Below are 13,506 nucleotides of genomic sequence, written 5' to 3' on the forward strand. Positions count from 1 at the left end.
ATTGTGAACTTGAAATATGACAATTGAATTTTAGACGAAAATAGTCTTATGACTAAAATGGCCAATTTATGAAAACACAAATTAAACATCAGGAAAAGGTCACTTAATTGAGATTTGTTAAAATTTTAAAGTAAAACTCAATCATCTTACAGCTGTAAGACTTATTTGTTTTAAATATAAAATAAAAATTTAAGTAAAACTAAGAGGTTCACACGATTCTCATTACCTATAAGTAAAATAAATTATTTTTAAGGAACTAATGACTACAATATATTTTCAGTTTTTATAACAATAAATACTAACTCGTTTTTTTAGTAATTGTGCTGTTTAACTTTTAAACACAAAAAATTTAAAACATAACCTTTACTTTTAATAAAGTAGAGTTTTAAGATTACATTGTAAAAACTTAGTATCTACTAAAAAAATTTAAAATATGTTAACTAATTTCATCTACTAGAATCAACATCAAGATAAATTTTGAATTTATTCCAAACCTATCTATTATAAATCAATAACTACTTTAAATTTACGCTCTTATGTACAAAAATTTAGTTTTATACTTTACCTCTAAGTACCAATTTTCTACAAAAATTCAAACAATAAGTTTTGCCAACAATTTAAATATAGTCAACAGACTAGTGAAACATATAACTTTGATAATTAAAATTTTTTATTGCAAATAAATAATCCAACTGCATAAACAAACTATCATAAGTAAAAGTTTGCTTTAGCGGCTGCAGTTCTAAGGTCGCTTCTGATTGCCTAATATTCTTATTTTTAATTAAGTATATAATATTTTTAGGAAATATTTTTTTATATAATCGGTTAGGGTGTAGATGTTTTTAATATTCTGCCGTATTATATCACTTTACCTCATTTACATAACTTAATGAATGAAAACATTTCAAAATCCTTACAACTGCAGCCGACCCTTTTATTTTAAGTCATATTATAATAAAATTAAAAATAACAAAATATATACAACTTACTGATATGTTAATTGTCAATTCAGTAAAGTTACTCTCTGATCTGAACTTCGAAAATGGACTATATTAGAATTTTAGGGTCCATAAGATGAAAAGGGGCGATAATTTGAAACTTACACTGGATATTTTCGAGTTGAAGGTGAGGAGCAAAAAAGGTCTTCTACAACATAAGTATTATGAGAATTTTTGTTAAAGGGTGCCATAGCTTTTTGGGAGCCTTCAAAAAAAAAAGGGACACCCTGTCTTAGATCAAAGGTTCCCTAGTCTTAAAAGTTTTTAGGTGTTTCATTTGACATCAGGGGCGTGTTTCAAAATACAATTTTTATGACTGATTAAAAAAAAGAAGATTACCTACTAAAAACGTTTATTAAGCAGTAAGTTAATATGTGTAAAGAGATTTGTTGTGCTTTTTTGCTAAATTTTCATCTAATGAACTTAAAAGAGTTAAACATTAGCTTAATTTTTTTCTTGTGATATCTTGACATTTGGCACAAAATAATTAAAATTTATATTTAATATTGAAACTAATTTGAAAATTATGATGGCATATCTGTATTAAGACTTTTTATTAATTTACATAAAGTTTGTGAATGCTATATACTTGTACACTCAAAAATACAATTTATAAATTCAATCTGCACTTCGTATATGTCAGTTACATTTAATTATGTATTTCAAATCGGTATACTGACAATTTCCACACAATTTTTTTTTTAATATCTTTATCGGTTTCTTTATTTTTTATTATTTATTTATTTATTATTTATGTATTACCGTAACCCCAAACCCTTACCCTTAGTCAGTAAGCGGTTCTCTGGTTTGACCAGGTGGGAAATGATCGCATGTTGACATAAACCAATGAAATTATGATACTACTTTTAATGGTTGTAAATTGATAGTTGCAATGAAATTAATATCTTATGAAACGATGAAAAAACCACTCAAAAGTATTTGTTCCAATGACCTAGTGTACAATAAAATATTTTAGTTGATGTTATCAAGTCGCACACCACTGATACCTTTTAACGTTTTGTTCGGGACATTAGACACTTGCATTGTTTAAAAAACTTTACATTTAAAGCTACTATAGAAAACACTTATTGTGTGAAACATTATTTTTTTTTAATTTGTGAATTAGTAAGTCTGTCGGTATAGTTTTCTTAAGTAAAGATAATGTTTACTTTAATTGGTATCTAACTTAAAAAATTAGTTTTTATTGTTTTAACATTTTTTCAGTTAAAGTCTATTTTTAAAGTATCTAGTTTGATCAGTACTTTTTTAGATAGTTTCTATAAACATATAACGAAAAAAAAAGTGTTTGTAAAATATAAAATTAGAAGATATTTTATATATATTTATTTTCTATATAAACAAACTACATATTTTTAGTAAGTTTTTTTTTTCAATGATACCTTTTGCAAAATTTTTTCAGCTAAGCTTCACAAACTTATTTACAAGAAATAAAACCAAGTCGAAATTCTAGTAATACTTTATCTAGCACTACAATACATCAAATAAAAGTCACATTAAAAATTTTCCGAAAAAATATTGAGTTTCGGATATTTGACACAGTGATAACAATTAGTATCCAGCTCGTATTGCTTGAAACTAACTTCCTTCTCCAATTTTAATCCCTCTGAATCGAAAACAACATAATCAAACTTGTTAAAAACCGCTATTATTTTGCTGCCAATCACTACGCACTGACAGAAGAAAAAATTCTTCTCAACCCACGGAGCTTGAAGAAAAGCAAACTTCCCGCTGAAGAGATCAAAAACCTCGAAACTTTCCGCTCCACTGATCACGTACATTTTGTTCCCGATGCTCACCGAGGCGTGACCGCTTTTTCCCTCCATCATGTCGGGCATTTCACGTGACCATTTACCTGCGCAGTGATCGTACGCTTCAACGGATGTCGGATGATCGAATCCTCCTGACGTCACTATTCTCCCGTTGAATACGGATGACGCGGCTCCGCTCCTGAAGTGTTTGGTGTCTTCCAGTTTCCTGAAACTTTTAGTGCTGGGATCAAAGACGACAAAGTTGGTTCCTGATAGGTCACGTTGATGACGGCCCCTGACGATTCTTGACGCTTTACGGTACAATTTTCCACCTAAAATGTAAATCTTTCCCGCCAAACTGCACGTTAAAAAATTGCCACAGTTTATCAAAGAATCGGTAAACCTTACATGCTCCCAGGAACCAGTCAAAACTGAGTAAGACCACACCGACAAACTATCAAGAGAGCGATCGTAACCCAAGAAGTATATGATCCCGTTCACGAACTCAACGGAGGACACGTCAATATTTTCATCTCTACAAGCGATCTCAGTGAAGGACGAGCAGTTCTTATTTTCCAACTCGAACACGCTATAGGTACGACGAGTGTTTTCATTAGTAAGGTGATAGGTATGTGTACTGGGTGCAACAGACTTGCTGCCGCAAATTGCCACCTCAAAATTATCCTGAGCACAATATCTCACTCGACAGTCGACAGAGCTCGGGTCAAGAGTCTGCACAGTTTTATCGCTGATAGCTTTGAGTATAAACCCCTTACTCTCAGCACATTTTGAAAATGTTTCAGCATCTAACATTGTATACAGAGCAGCAGTTGAGAGCAGAGGTAGACGAATTGTTTTCACCAGACCTATTGTAAGCTTGCTTCTTGATTTTGGATCGTGTTCAATCCAACTTTTCACAGCTTTTGCTACCTCAAGCTCCGAGGTGATATTCAAGTCTGAACTAGACGAGATCCTCACAAGGAGATCAAAGCTCAAACCGTCCAACATTTTATTCTCGGCTAAGTAGCAGAACCACCTTGTTATGAAGTCGAAAGTGCACTTTTGAATTTTCTTGTTGTAGGCAATTTTGGAAAACTGATGGTAGAAACAAACGTTATCAATATCCAGGTCAATCTTCAACAAGTCGAGCAAATGTTGCTTTGCATTGACGAAATTGAAGAGTTTTGCCACTTTGTTAAGTTTAAAAATATTTTCTTTGATTAGCTTCTTATTTCCTAGAAAATTTTAGTTAATTTAAATTTTTATTGTTTAACTAAATTAAACATACATTAATAAAGCTAATTAGAGATGCGTGCTAATAATTGAATATCTTTTTTATAATTATTAAATAAACATCAAGAAACTTAAGAGCGATTAAAAAAAGTTCTTACGTATGTAAAAATATTTAGAGAAGTTTTTTAATTCTTTTTCATCAAAACACAAAACTGCATTTCTTTTGAAACTTTTCACAACATTTTCGTCTTCGGAATTTTCGTTTTCATCGAAGTTCCTGAAAAACTCTTCACAAAGTTCACGGTTCTCAGAGTTCGTGGTTTTTATCTCTCCAACACTAGTAGCGCTCGAGGCATTAATGTTGCCAGTTGTGCTTTCAAAAATTGACATTTTTATATATATATTTTAGTTCACTGTCGATAATAAGTTAGTTTTAAGTCATTTGTAAAACTGTATATATGATGTTTAATAAAAAATACAAGTAAAAATTATATTGATTAGCTTGACGACAATTGACATTTCATATATTTATTTTAGGTTGCTGTAGATAATAAGTTAGTTTTAAGTCATTTGTAAATTTTTATATTGCAAGTTTAATACCTAAAAAAATTTTGAAAGTAGAAATTATATTTATTAGCTTAACGACCTATGATCTAAAAATCAAAATTAATTTATTTTATTTACTCATAGCCTAAACCATCAAGCTAATAGAAACCTGTGCACACTGAACTGCAAATAAAAATTATGTGCACCCAAAAATCTAATTTAAGAGAGCCTCTAGTGGCAGGAATACGAAAACACTTTTAATTGATTTCAAAATACGTTCTTACAAACAATTAACTAAACTTTAATCATGTAATCAAACTACATCAACTGAAAGCTGAGAGCCATATTAACTATATCAAACTAATATCAACTAAAAAATCAAACATATCGACTGATATATTGATCCAATATACTGATCAAATACATCAATTATATCAAACTAACATCAACTGAAAGATCAAATATATTTAATCAAGTACCTCAACTATATCAACTGTAGCTTAAATATATAACAACTTTATCAATCAGTCCTCTTTCTTTATGCAATTTTATTTCTACAGCATTAATTTGGCTTTCCTTTTTCAAGTTTAAATAAAATCATTTCCGCTCACCCTAATAAATACCTAATTCTATCAAATGTTTTATTAAGAACTAAACACATACATTAAATTTTCAATTAACTTTAACATTATTTTATTATTATTTTCTGTATTTAACATAGATGTTGAACAAAAAAGAAAGAACAAACAAATATCAGTTAATTTTCAAGTATGTACATTGTTGCTCTATATAAAATATTACTTGAAGCTGTTATTGTTCATTTCATGTACTAAATTTTTTACTTCATAAAGTTCAAGGTTGTTAAAGATTATCACTTCTTTATTTTAAACAATTTTGTTAATTAAGTTATTTCAGACATGAAAATAAAAAAAAAAAAGATTTTTATAAGTTTGTTTTAAATGACTTAGTTTTATGTTTATAACTAAAAGTACACTGTTGACACTTCTTTGGGTTGAAAATAAACTCTTTCGAGTGACTACAACTGCCCTGAGTTCCTTCAAACCTGAACAAAAAATCAAAATTAATAAAAATCTAGCTATTTAACAAAACTAGTTATATATAAACGAAAATTTAGACTTAATCAACCTTATATCATTTAAATATTTGAAAAAAGTACTGAGATTTTCAGAAATTCTTAAACTATCCTGAGCTATATATAAAAAAATAAAAATATTTCTAATATGCCTGAAAATATTATTATTAAGGCTCAAAAGGTTTTAAATTCAAAAAACTAGCTTAAAATTTAGAATAAAAAATTTTAAACTTAACCTGATTACTAAAATACCCTTAACAGTCTAAGGTTTGATTTGAATCTCAAAATACCTCAACTAACTTACATTATTCAAATAACAGAATAAAAACTCACTTGAATACTTAAAATGAATAAAAGCTAACAGTTTTTTATTCTAGTTTTTAGGTTATTAAAACATTTGAAGAACTATAAAAATTTGGAAACACTTGAAACAAAAAAATAATTTTCACCATTTTAGAACAAACTTAAACTAAAACACCAAAAAATAATTTCATATTTTAATTAAAGTTTTACTTGGTATTTTCTAAATTACATATCATTTTAGTACAAAACATAAAACTATTTTTAAGTCAATTTCAAGAACTTTTGCTAAAAATAAATAGTTAACAATTATTATTGTGAGTTCTTATATTATAAACTTTCTCATAAAAGTAATAAAGTTAAAACATTATAGTAATAAGAAATAATTTAAGAATAAGGAATAAAGAATAGTTTAAGTTAAATTAAAAATAGTTTATGACCTTTTATAAATAAAAGTTGTGCCTTTCTTAAAGCCAGAACTATAGCATCATTACAATTTATCATCAAAAGTTCAAAAAATTATTCTAACTAGCTTTACTTATCTTGAGTGTATGGCAATCAAGCATGAGTTACATCAAACTAGCCTGGGTAATCTTAAGTTTATATAAAAATAAAGGCAAAAAGTAAAATAATTATAAACCTAATCACTCCTTAATATCTCAAATTATCATTATTACAATATGGAAAGTTAGATTTAATATTTAAAAACACTTTTCAAAGAAAAATCTCAGTCATAAAAGTATCCGGAGATTTAATAAAAATATCAAAACTATTTTATGTTTTGAACAATAAAAAATAAGACATCCTTAGCCAAATTGTATTTTTAAGGAAAGTTTTCCTGGTATGAGTTTGTGGCGTCCCTGATTCATACTAAATCCTTAAACTGGATATTAACTGATTTTTAACAGAGTAACTATTTTTAAAATTATAAATATTAATCTAAGTAAAAAAAACAGCAAATATTTCATTAAATTAGATTGAGACTATCCTGACTTTTGGATAAAAAGAAAACAGTAAACATAACTTCAATTACTGAGAAATGTACAGTTAATCAAGAATAAATTTCTTAAGATTTTCATTAAAATCAAAAGAACTGAACAGATAGAAAGTTATAAATAACTATAAAAATAAGTTTTCAAAATCTGAAACTAGTAAATTTCTCTAGATTAAATTTATTTTAGAAAAGTTTCCTAACTAGCCTGATATTTTTAAAAAGAAATTCAGAAAAATCTAAGGCAGTCTTAATTTTTCACAAAAGCTTTAAAAAGTTTAAAGAAACCTTAGTTTGTGGCAACTCTGTATTAATCTAAACCTATATTTTGTATAAATTTTATACGTACTATTCAAATTCTGTATAAACACAAAAAAACATTAAAAATAAATAGTCATTAATAATTTAACTTATTTAAATTAATGTTTGTTAAAAAAAATTAGCTATTATCAAGATGTATTTGTAGATAAGAGTTTACATACTTTATTGAAAATAATTTATTAAACTTTGCTTTAAGTATAGTAATTAATATTAAGTAAAAATATTAAAGAAACTATTTATATTATAATGTAACAATAGTTATCTAGTTTAAAAGGTATAAAATATTAGTTAAATTTTTAAAATTAGTTAAATTGATTAAATAATTGAAATATAATAATTTGAGAAAAAATACTAAAAACAAGAAAAAATTAGCCCTTTAGTTTAATCCATTTAATTCCCTACCATTATTGTAGTTTGATGACAAACAAAACTTCCTCCATACTCAACCATAGACAATAAATGTGGCATCCACATATTTTCTTTACTTGAAAATGTTTTCTTAGCAACATTATGAACTTAAATATGACAATTGAGTTTTAGACTCGAATAGTCTTATGACCAAAATGGCCATTTTATAAAAAGCCAAATTAAACACAGGGGAAAACGTCACTTTATCGAGATATGGTAAAACTTTAAGGTAAAAATAAAACCTCTCACAGTTATATAACTTATTTGTTTTAAATGAAAAATTAAAGTTTAGGTAAAACTTGAGTTTCACATGATTCTCATTACATATAAGTAAAATAAGTTATTTTTAAGGAACTAATGATTAAAATACGTTTTAAGTTTTTATAACAATACCTATAAGTATTAACACCTATCATTAATAATTGTGCTAATTAACTTTTGAAACAAAAAAAGTTTAAAACATCACCTGTTCTTTTAATAAAGTTGAGCTTTAGGAATACAATGTAAAAACTTAGTATCTACTAAAAAGTTTTTTAAATATTTTTACTAAGTTCATCTACTAGTGTTAACATGAAGATAAATTTTGAAACTATATCAACTCTATCTATTATAAATCAATAACTACTTTAAATTATTGCTCTTAAGAGAAAAAATATAGTTTTATATTTTACCTCTAAGTTCCAGTTTTCTACAAAAACTCAAACAAAAAGTTTTGCCAATATTTTATATATAGTCAACAGACTAGTGAAACATATAACTTTAATAAATAAATTTTTTATTAGAAATAAAGAATCCAACTGCCAAAACAAGCTATCATAAGTAAATGCTTACTTTAGCGGCTGCAGTTCTAAGGTCGCTTCTGATTGGCTAATGTTCTTAATTTTATATAAATATATAATTTTTTTGAGAAATATTTTTTATATATTCGGTTAGGGTGTAGATTTTCTTAACATTTTGCTGTATTATTTCACTTTTCCTCATTTACATAATGTTATGAATGAAAACATTTCAAAAACCTTACAACTACAGCCGACATTTTTATTTTAAGTCATGTTAGAATAAAATTAAAAATAATAAAATATATACAACTTACAGATATATTAATGGTTCTTTCAGTAAAGTTACTCTCTGATCAGAGTTTCCGAAAGTGGACTGTATTTGAAATTTAGGGTCCATAAGATGAAAAGGGGCGATAATTTGAAACTTACACTGGATATTTTCGAGTTGAAGGTGAGGAGCATAAAAAAGTCTTATACAACATTAGTATAATGAGAATTTTTGTTAAAGGGTGCCATAACTTTTTGGTTTTTTTTAGGCGCCTTCCAAAAAAAGAGAAACCCTATATTAGATCAAAGGTTTCCCTGTCTTTAATATTATTAGGTATTTCATTTGACACCAGGGGCGTGTTTTGAAAAAGAATTTTTACGAATTTTGAAAAAAATAAGTAGATTACCTACTAAAAACATTTATTAAGCAGAAAGTTAACATGTGTAAATATATTTTATCGTGCTTTTTTGCTAACTTTTCATCTAATAAACTTAAAAGAACATTAGCTTAATATTTTTCTCGTGATATTTTTACACTTAGCACAAAATAATTAAAAATTTATATTTGATATTGAAACTAATTTAAAATTCATAATGTCATGTCTGCATTGATACTCTTTACTAAGTTACATAAAGTTTGTGAATGCAAATATACTTGTACACTCAAAAATAAAATTTATAAATTCAATCTGCACTTCGTATATGTCAGTTACAATAAATTATGTAATTGAAATCGGTATATCGAAAATTTCCACCCGATCAATTCCCCCACAATATTTTCTTATTTTTTATCTGTTCCTTTATTTTTTATTAGCTATTTATTTACAATTTGTTTATTTATTACCATTACCCCAAACCCTTACCCTTGGTCGGTAAGCGGTTCTCGTTTTTGACCAGGTGGGAAATAATCGCTTGTTGGAAATGAGCGGTTCCCTTCAAATCGTACCTTATGTTATTTAGAAAAAGAAACATAAACCAATGAAATTTTGATATTACTTTTAATTGTTGTAAAATCAAAAGTTGAAATGAAATTGATATCTTATGAAACGATGAAAAAACCACTCAAAAGTATTCGTTCCAATGACCTAGTGTACAATAAAACCTTTTAGTTGATGTTATCAAGTCGCACACCACGGATACCTTTTAACGTTTTGTTCGGGACATTAGACACTTACATTGTTTAATAAATTTTCCATTTAAAGCTGCTATAGAAAAAACTTATTGCGTGAGACATTATTTTTTTAAACTTGTAAATCAAAAAGTCTGTCGGTATGGTTTTCTAAAGTAATGATAATATTTACTTTAATTGGTATCTAACTTAAAAAATTAGTATTTATTGTTTTAACCTTTTTTCAGTTAAAATCTTTTTTAAAGTATCTAGTTTGATCAGTTCATTTTTAGATAGTTTCTATGAACATATAACAAAAAAAAACGTGTTTGTAAAATAAAAAATTAGAAGCTATTTTACATATCCTTATTTGTTATATAAATAAACTACATACTTTTAGTAAGTTTTTTTTTAAATGATATCTTTTGCATACTTTTTTGAGTTAAGCTTTACAAACTTATTCAAAAGAAATATAACCAAGTTGAAATTTTCATCAATAATTTATCTAGCACTACAATACATAAAAAAAAATCACATTATAAAGTTTCCTGAAAAATATTGAGTTTGGGATATTTGACACAGTGATAACAATTACTATCCAGCTCGAGTTGCTCGAAACTAACTTCCTTCTCCCATTTTGATCTGCCTGAATCGAAAACAACGAACTTGAAAACAACTCGAAAAAAATCAAATTTGTTAGAAACCACTATTATCTTGCTGCCATTCACCACGCACTTAGGGATGAAACATGTCCTCTTAGGCCACGGAGCTTGAAGAAGAGCGAACTTCCCGCTGTAGAGATCAAAAACCTCGCAACTTTCCGCTCCACCGATCACGTACATTTTGCTCCCGATGCTCACCAAGGCGTGAGAAAGTTTTCGCTCCATCATGTCGGGCATGTCACGTGACCACTCACCTGCGCAGTGATCGTACGCTTCAACGGATCTCGGATGATCGAAACCTCCTGAGGTGACAATTCTCCCGTTGAATACGGTTGACACGGCTATCTTCCTCTTGTGTTTGGTGTCTTCCAGCTTTCTAAGACTTTTGGTGCTGGGATCAAAAAGGACAAAGTTGGTTCCTGATAGGTCAGGTTGATGACGGCCCCTGACGATTCTTGACGCTTTACGGAGTTTTCCCCCTAAAATGTAAATCTTTCCCGCCAAACTGCAAATTGAAAAATCATCGCAGTTTATCAAAGAATCATCGGAAAACGTTACATGCTCCCAGGATCCAGTCAAAACTGAGTAAGACCACACCGACAAACTATCAAGAAAGCGATCGTAACCCAAGAAGTATATGATCCCGTTCACGAACTCAACAGAAGACACGTCAATATTTTCATCTCTACAAGCGATCTCAGTAAAGGACGAGTAGTTTTTCTTATCGAGCTTGAACACGCTATAGGTACGGAACTTATTGCTGCAAAACGCCACCTCGAAATTATCCTGAGCGCAATGTCTCACTCGACAGTCCACAGAGCTCGGGTTAAGACTCAGAATAGTTTTATCGCTGATAGCCTTAAGTATAAGCCTCTTACTCTCAGCACATTTTGAAAATGATTCAGCATCTAACAATGTGTTTAAGGCAGCAGTTGAGAGCAGAGGCAGACGAATTTTTTTCACCGTATCTATTGCGAGCTTGCTTCTTGATTTTGGATCGTGTTCAATCCAACTGTTCACAGCTTTTGCTACCTCAAGCTCCGAGGTGATATTCAAGTCTGAACTGGACAAGATCCTCACAAAGAGATCAAAGCTCAAACCGTCCAGCATTTTATTCTCGGCCAAGTAGCAGAACCACCTTGTTATGAAGTCGAAAGTGCACTTTTGAATTTGTTTGTTTTGTGCAATGTTGGAAAACTGATGGTAGAAACAAACATTATTAATGTTCAGATTGATCTTGAATGAGTCGAGAAAGTTTTGCTTTGCATTGGCAAAATTGAAGAGTTTTGCGACTTTGTAAAGTTTGAAGAAATTTTCGTTGGATAACTTTGCATTGCCTACAAAAGTTTAGTTATTTCTAATTTAACTAGTTTAATAAAAAAAAAAACAGAAGTTATTGAAAGTAGATAGAGATGCTAACTATCAAAAGTATATTTTCTATTTCTACAAAAAAAACTATCACAAAACTTAACAGAGAGTAAAAAACTCTTTACCTGTACGAAAAAAATCAGAGAAAATTTTCAATGCACTTTCATCAAAACACGAAACTGCATTTCTTTTGAAACTTTTCACAATTTCTTCTTCGGAAGTTTCGTTTTCATCGAAGTTCCTGAGAAACTCTTCACAAAGTTCACGGTTCTCAGAGTTCGTAGTTTTTATTTTTTTAACACCAGGTGCGCTCGAGGCTTTAATGTTGCCAGTTGTGGTTTCAAAAGTTGACATTTTATATATCTATATATTTAGCTCACTGTTTATAATAAGTTAGTTTTAAGTCATTTGTAAAACTTTTATATTACAAGTTTAATATCTAAACAAAAATTGAAAGTAGAACTTTTATTGATAAGCTTGACGACCACTGATCTAAACAATAAAAAGAAATTAGTCTAATTACACATATCCTAAACCGTCAAGCATATTAAAGTTTGTGTACACTGAACTTAAGAGAAAAATTATGTGCAGACAAAGATCTAATTTAAAAGAACGACTAGGGGTAGGAATACGAAAACACTTTTAGTTGATTTGAAAATACATTTTTACGATTAGAAACAATTAACTAAACTTGTTTAAACATTTAATCAAACTACATCAACTGAAAGCTGAGAGCCATATCAACTATATCAAACTATTATCAACTGAAAAATCAAATACATCAACTATATTAAACTAGTATCAACTGAAAGATCAAATATATCTGATCAAATACCTCAACTATATCAACTGAAGCTGAAATTTATAATAATTTTATCATTCAGTTCTCTTTCTTTATGCAATTTTATTTCTACAGCATTAATATGGATTTCCTTTTACAAGTTTAAATATACACATCTCTGCTCACCCTAATAAATACCTAATAATCTCAAATGTTTCACTAATAACTAGACACATACATGAAATATTTCAACTTCATTTTATTAATACTTTATGTATTTTACATAGATGTTCGACAAAAAAGAAAGAACAAAGTCCAGTTAAATTTAAAAAAAAAGTATTTTGTTGATTTGAGTAAAATATTACTTTAAGTTGTTATTTTTAATAAATGTACTATATTATGTACTCTATTAAGTTCAAGGTCGAAAAAGACCATCACATCTTCTTTTTATAACAATTAAAAGTTGAAAATTAAGTTATTTCAACCAAAAATATTCTAAGATTTTTTTCTAAACTAACTCAAATTACTTTATTTTAAGTATATAAGTTTATAGTATAACTGAATATATACTGTTGCCACTTCTTTGAGTCAAAATCGAGTCCCTTCTAATCTAAACAAAAAATCAAAGTCATTAATTATAAAGGTTTCTAATAAAACTGGTTATAAATAAACTAAATTTTAAACTAAATCAACTCAATATCATTAATAATTCATTTATGAAGTAAAAAGCCAGTCTAAAATTCATTAAGTTAGCCAAAATTTGAAACAATTTTGTTTTCCATGAGTTAAAAGTTAATAAAACTAAATGTAAAACAACTTAAACAACTAAAATATCAAAAAAAAACTTTGAAAAACTTAGAAAATTGTTTGAAGTTTAATAAT

At 28.2% G+C, this 13,506-nt stretch overlaps 2 protein-coding genes across 2 annotated transcripts; both read right to left on the reverse strand.

Moving 5' to 3' along the window:
- Window positions 1–2,512: 2,512 nt before the first annotated feature.
- LOC145846257 (kelch-like protein 21) lies at window positions 2,513–4,390 on the reverse strand. Its single transcript, XM_082953135.1, has 2 exons — window positions 4,231–4,390; window positions 2,513–4,002 (listed from the first exon to the last, which is right to left on the reverse strand). The coding sequence occupies exons 1-2, from the start codon at window positions 4,388–4,390 to the stop codon at window positions 2,513–2,515; spliced, it is 1,650 nt and encodes a 549-aa protein (XP_082809261.1).
- A 5,161-nt stretch (window positions 4,391–9,551) lies between these two features.
- On the reverse strand, window positions 9,552–12,197 carry LOC145846259 (kelch-like protein 7). Its single transcript, XM_082953136.1, has 3 exons — window positions 11,969–12,197; window positions 10,437–11,812; window positions 9,552–9,638 (listed from the first exon to the last, which is right to left on the reverse strand). The coding sequence occupies exons 1-3, from the start codon at window positions 12,195–12,197 to the stop codon at window positions 9,552–9,554; spliced, it is 1,692 nt and encodes a 563-aa protein (XP_082809262.1).
- Between the last annotated feature and the right edge of the window lie 1,309 nt (window positions 12,198–13,506).

Source organism: Thalia democratica, unplaced genomic scaffold (genome assembly GCF_965202585.1).
Source record: "Thalia democratica unplaced genomic scaffold, ktThaDemo2.hap1.1 HAP1_SCAFFOLD_364, whole genome shotgun sequence".
In the NCBI taxonomy this organism is placed as follows: Eukaryota; Metazoa; Chordata; class Thaliacea; order Salpida; family Salpidae; genus Thalia; species Thalia democratica.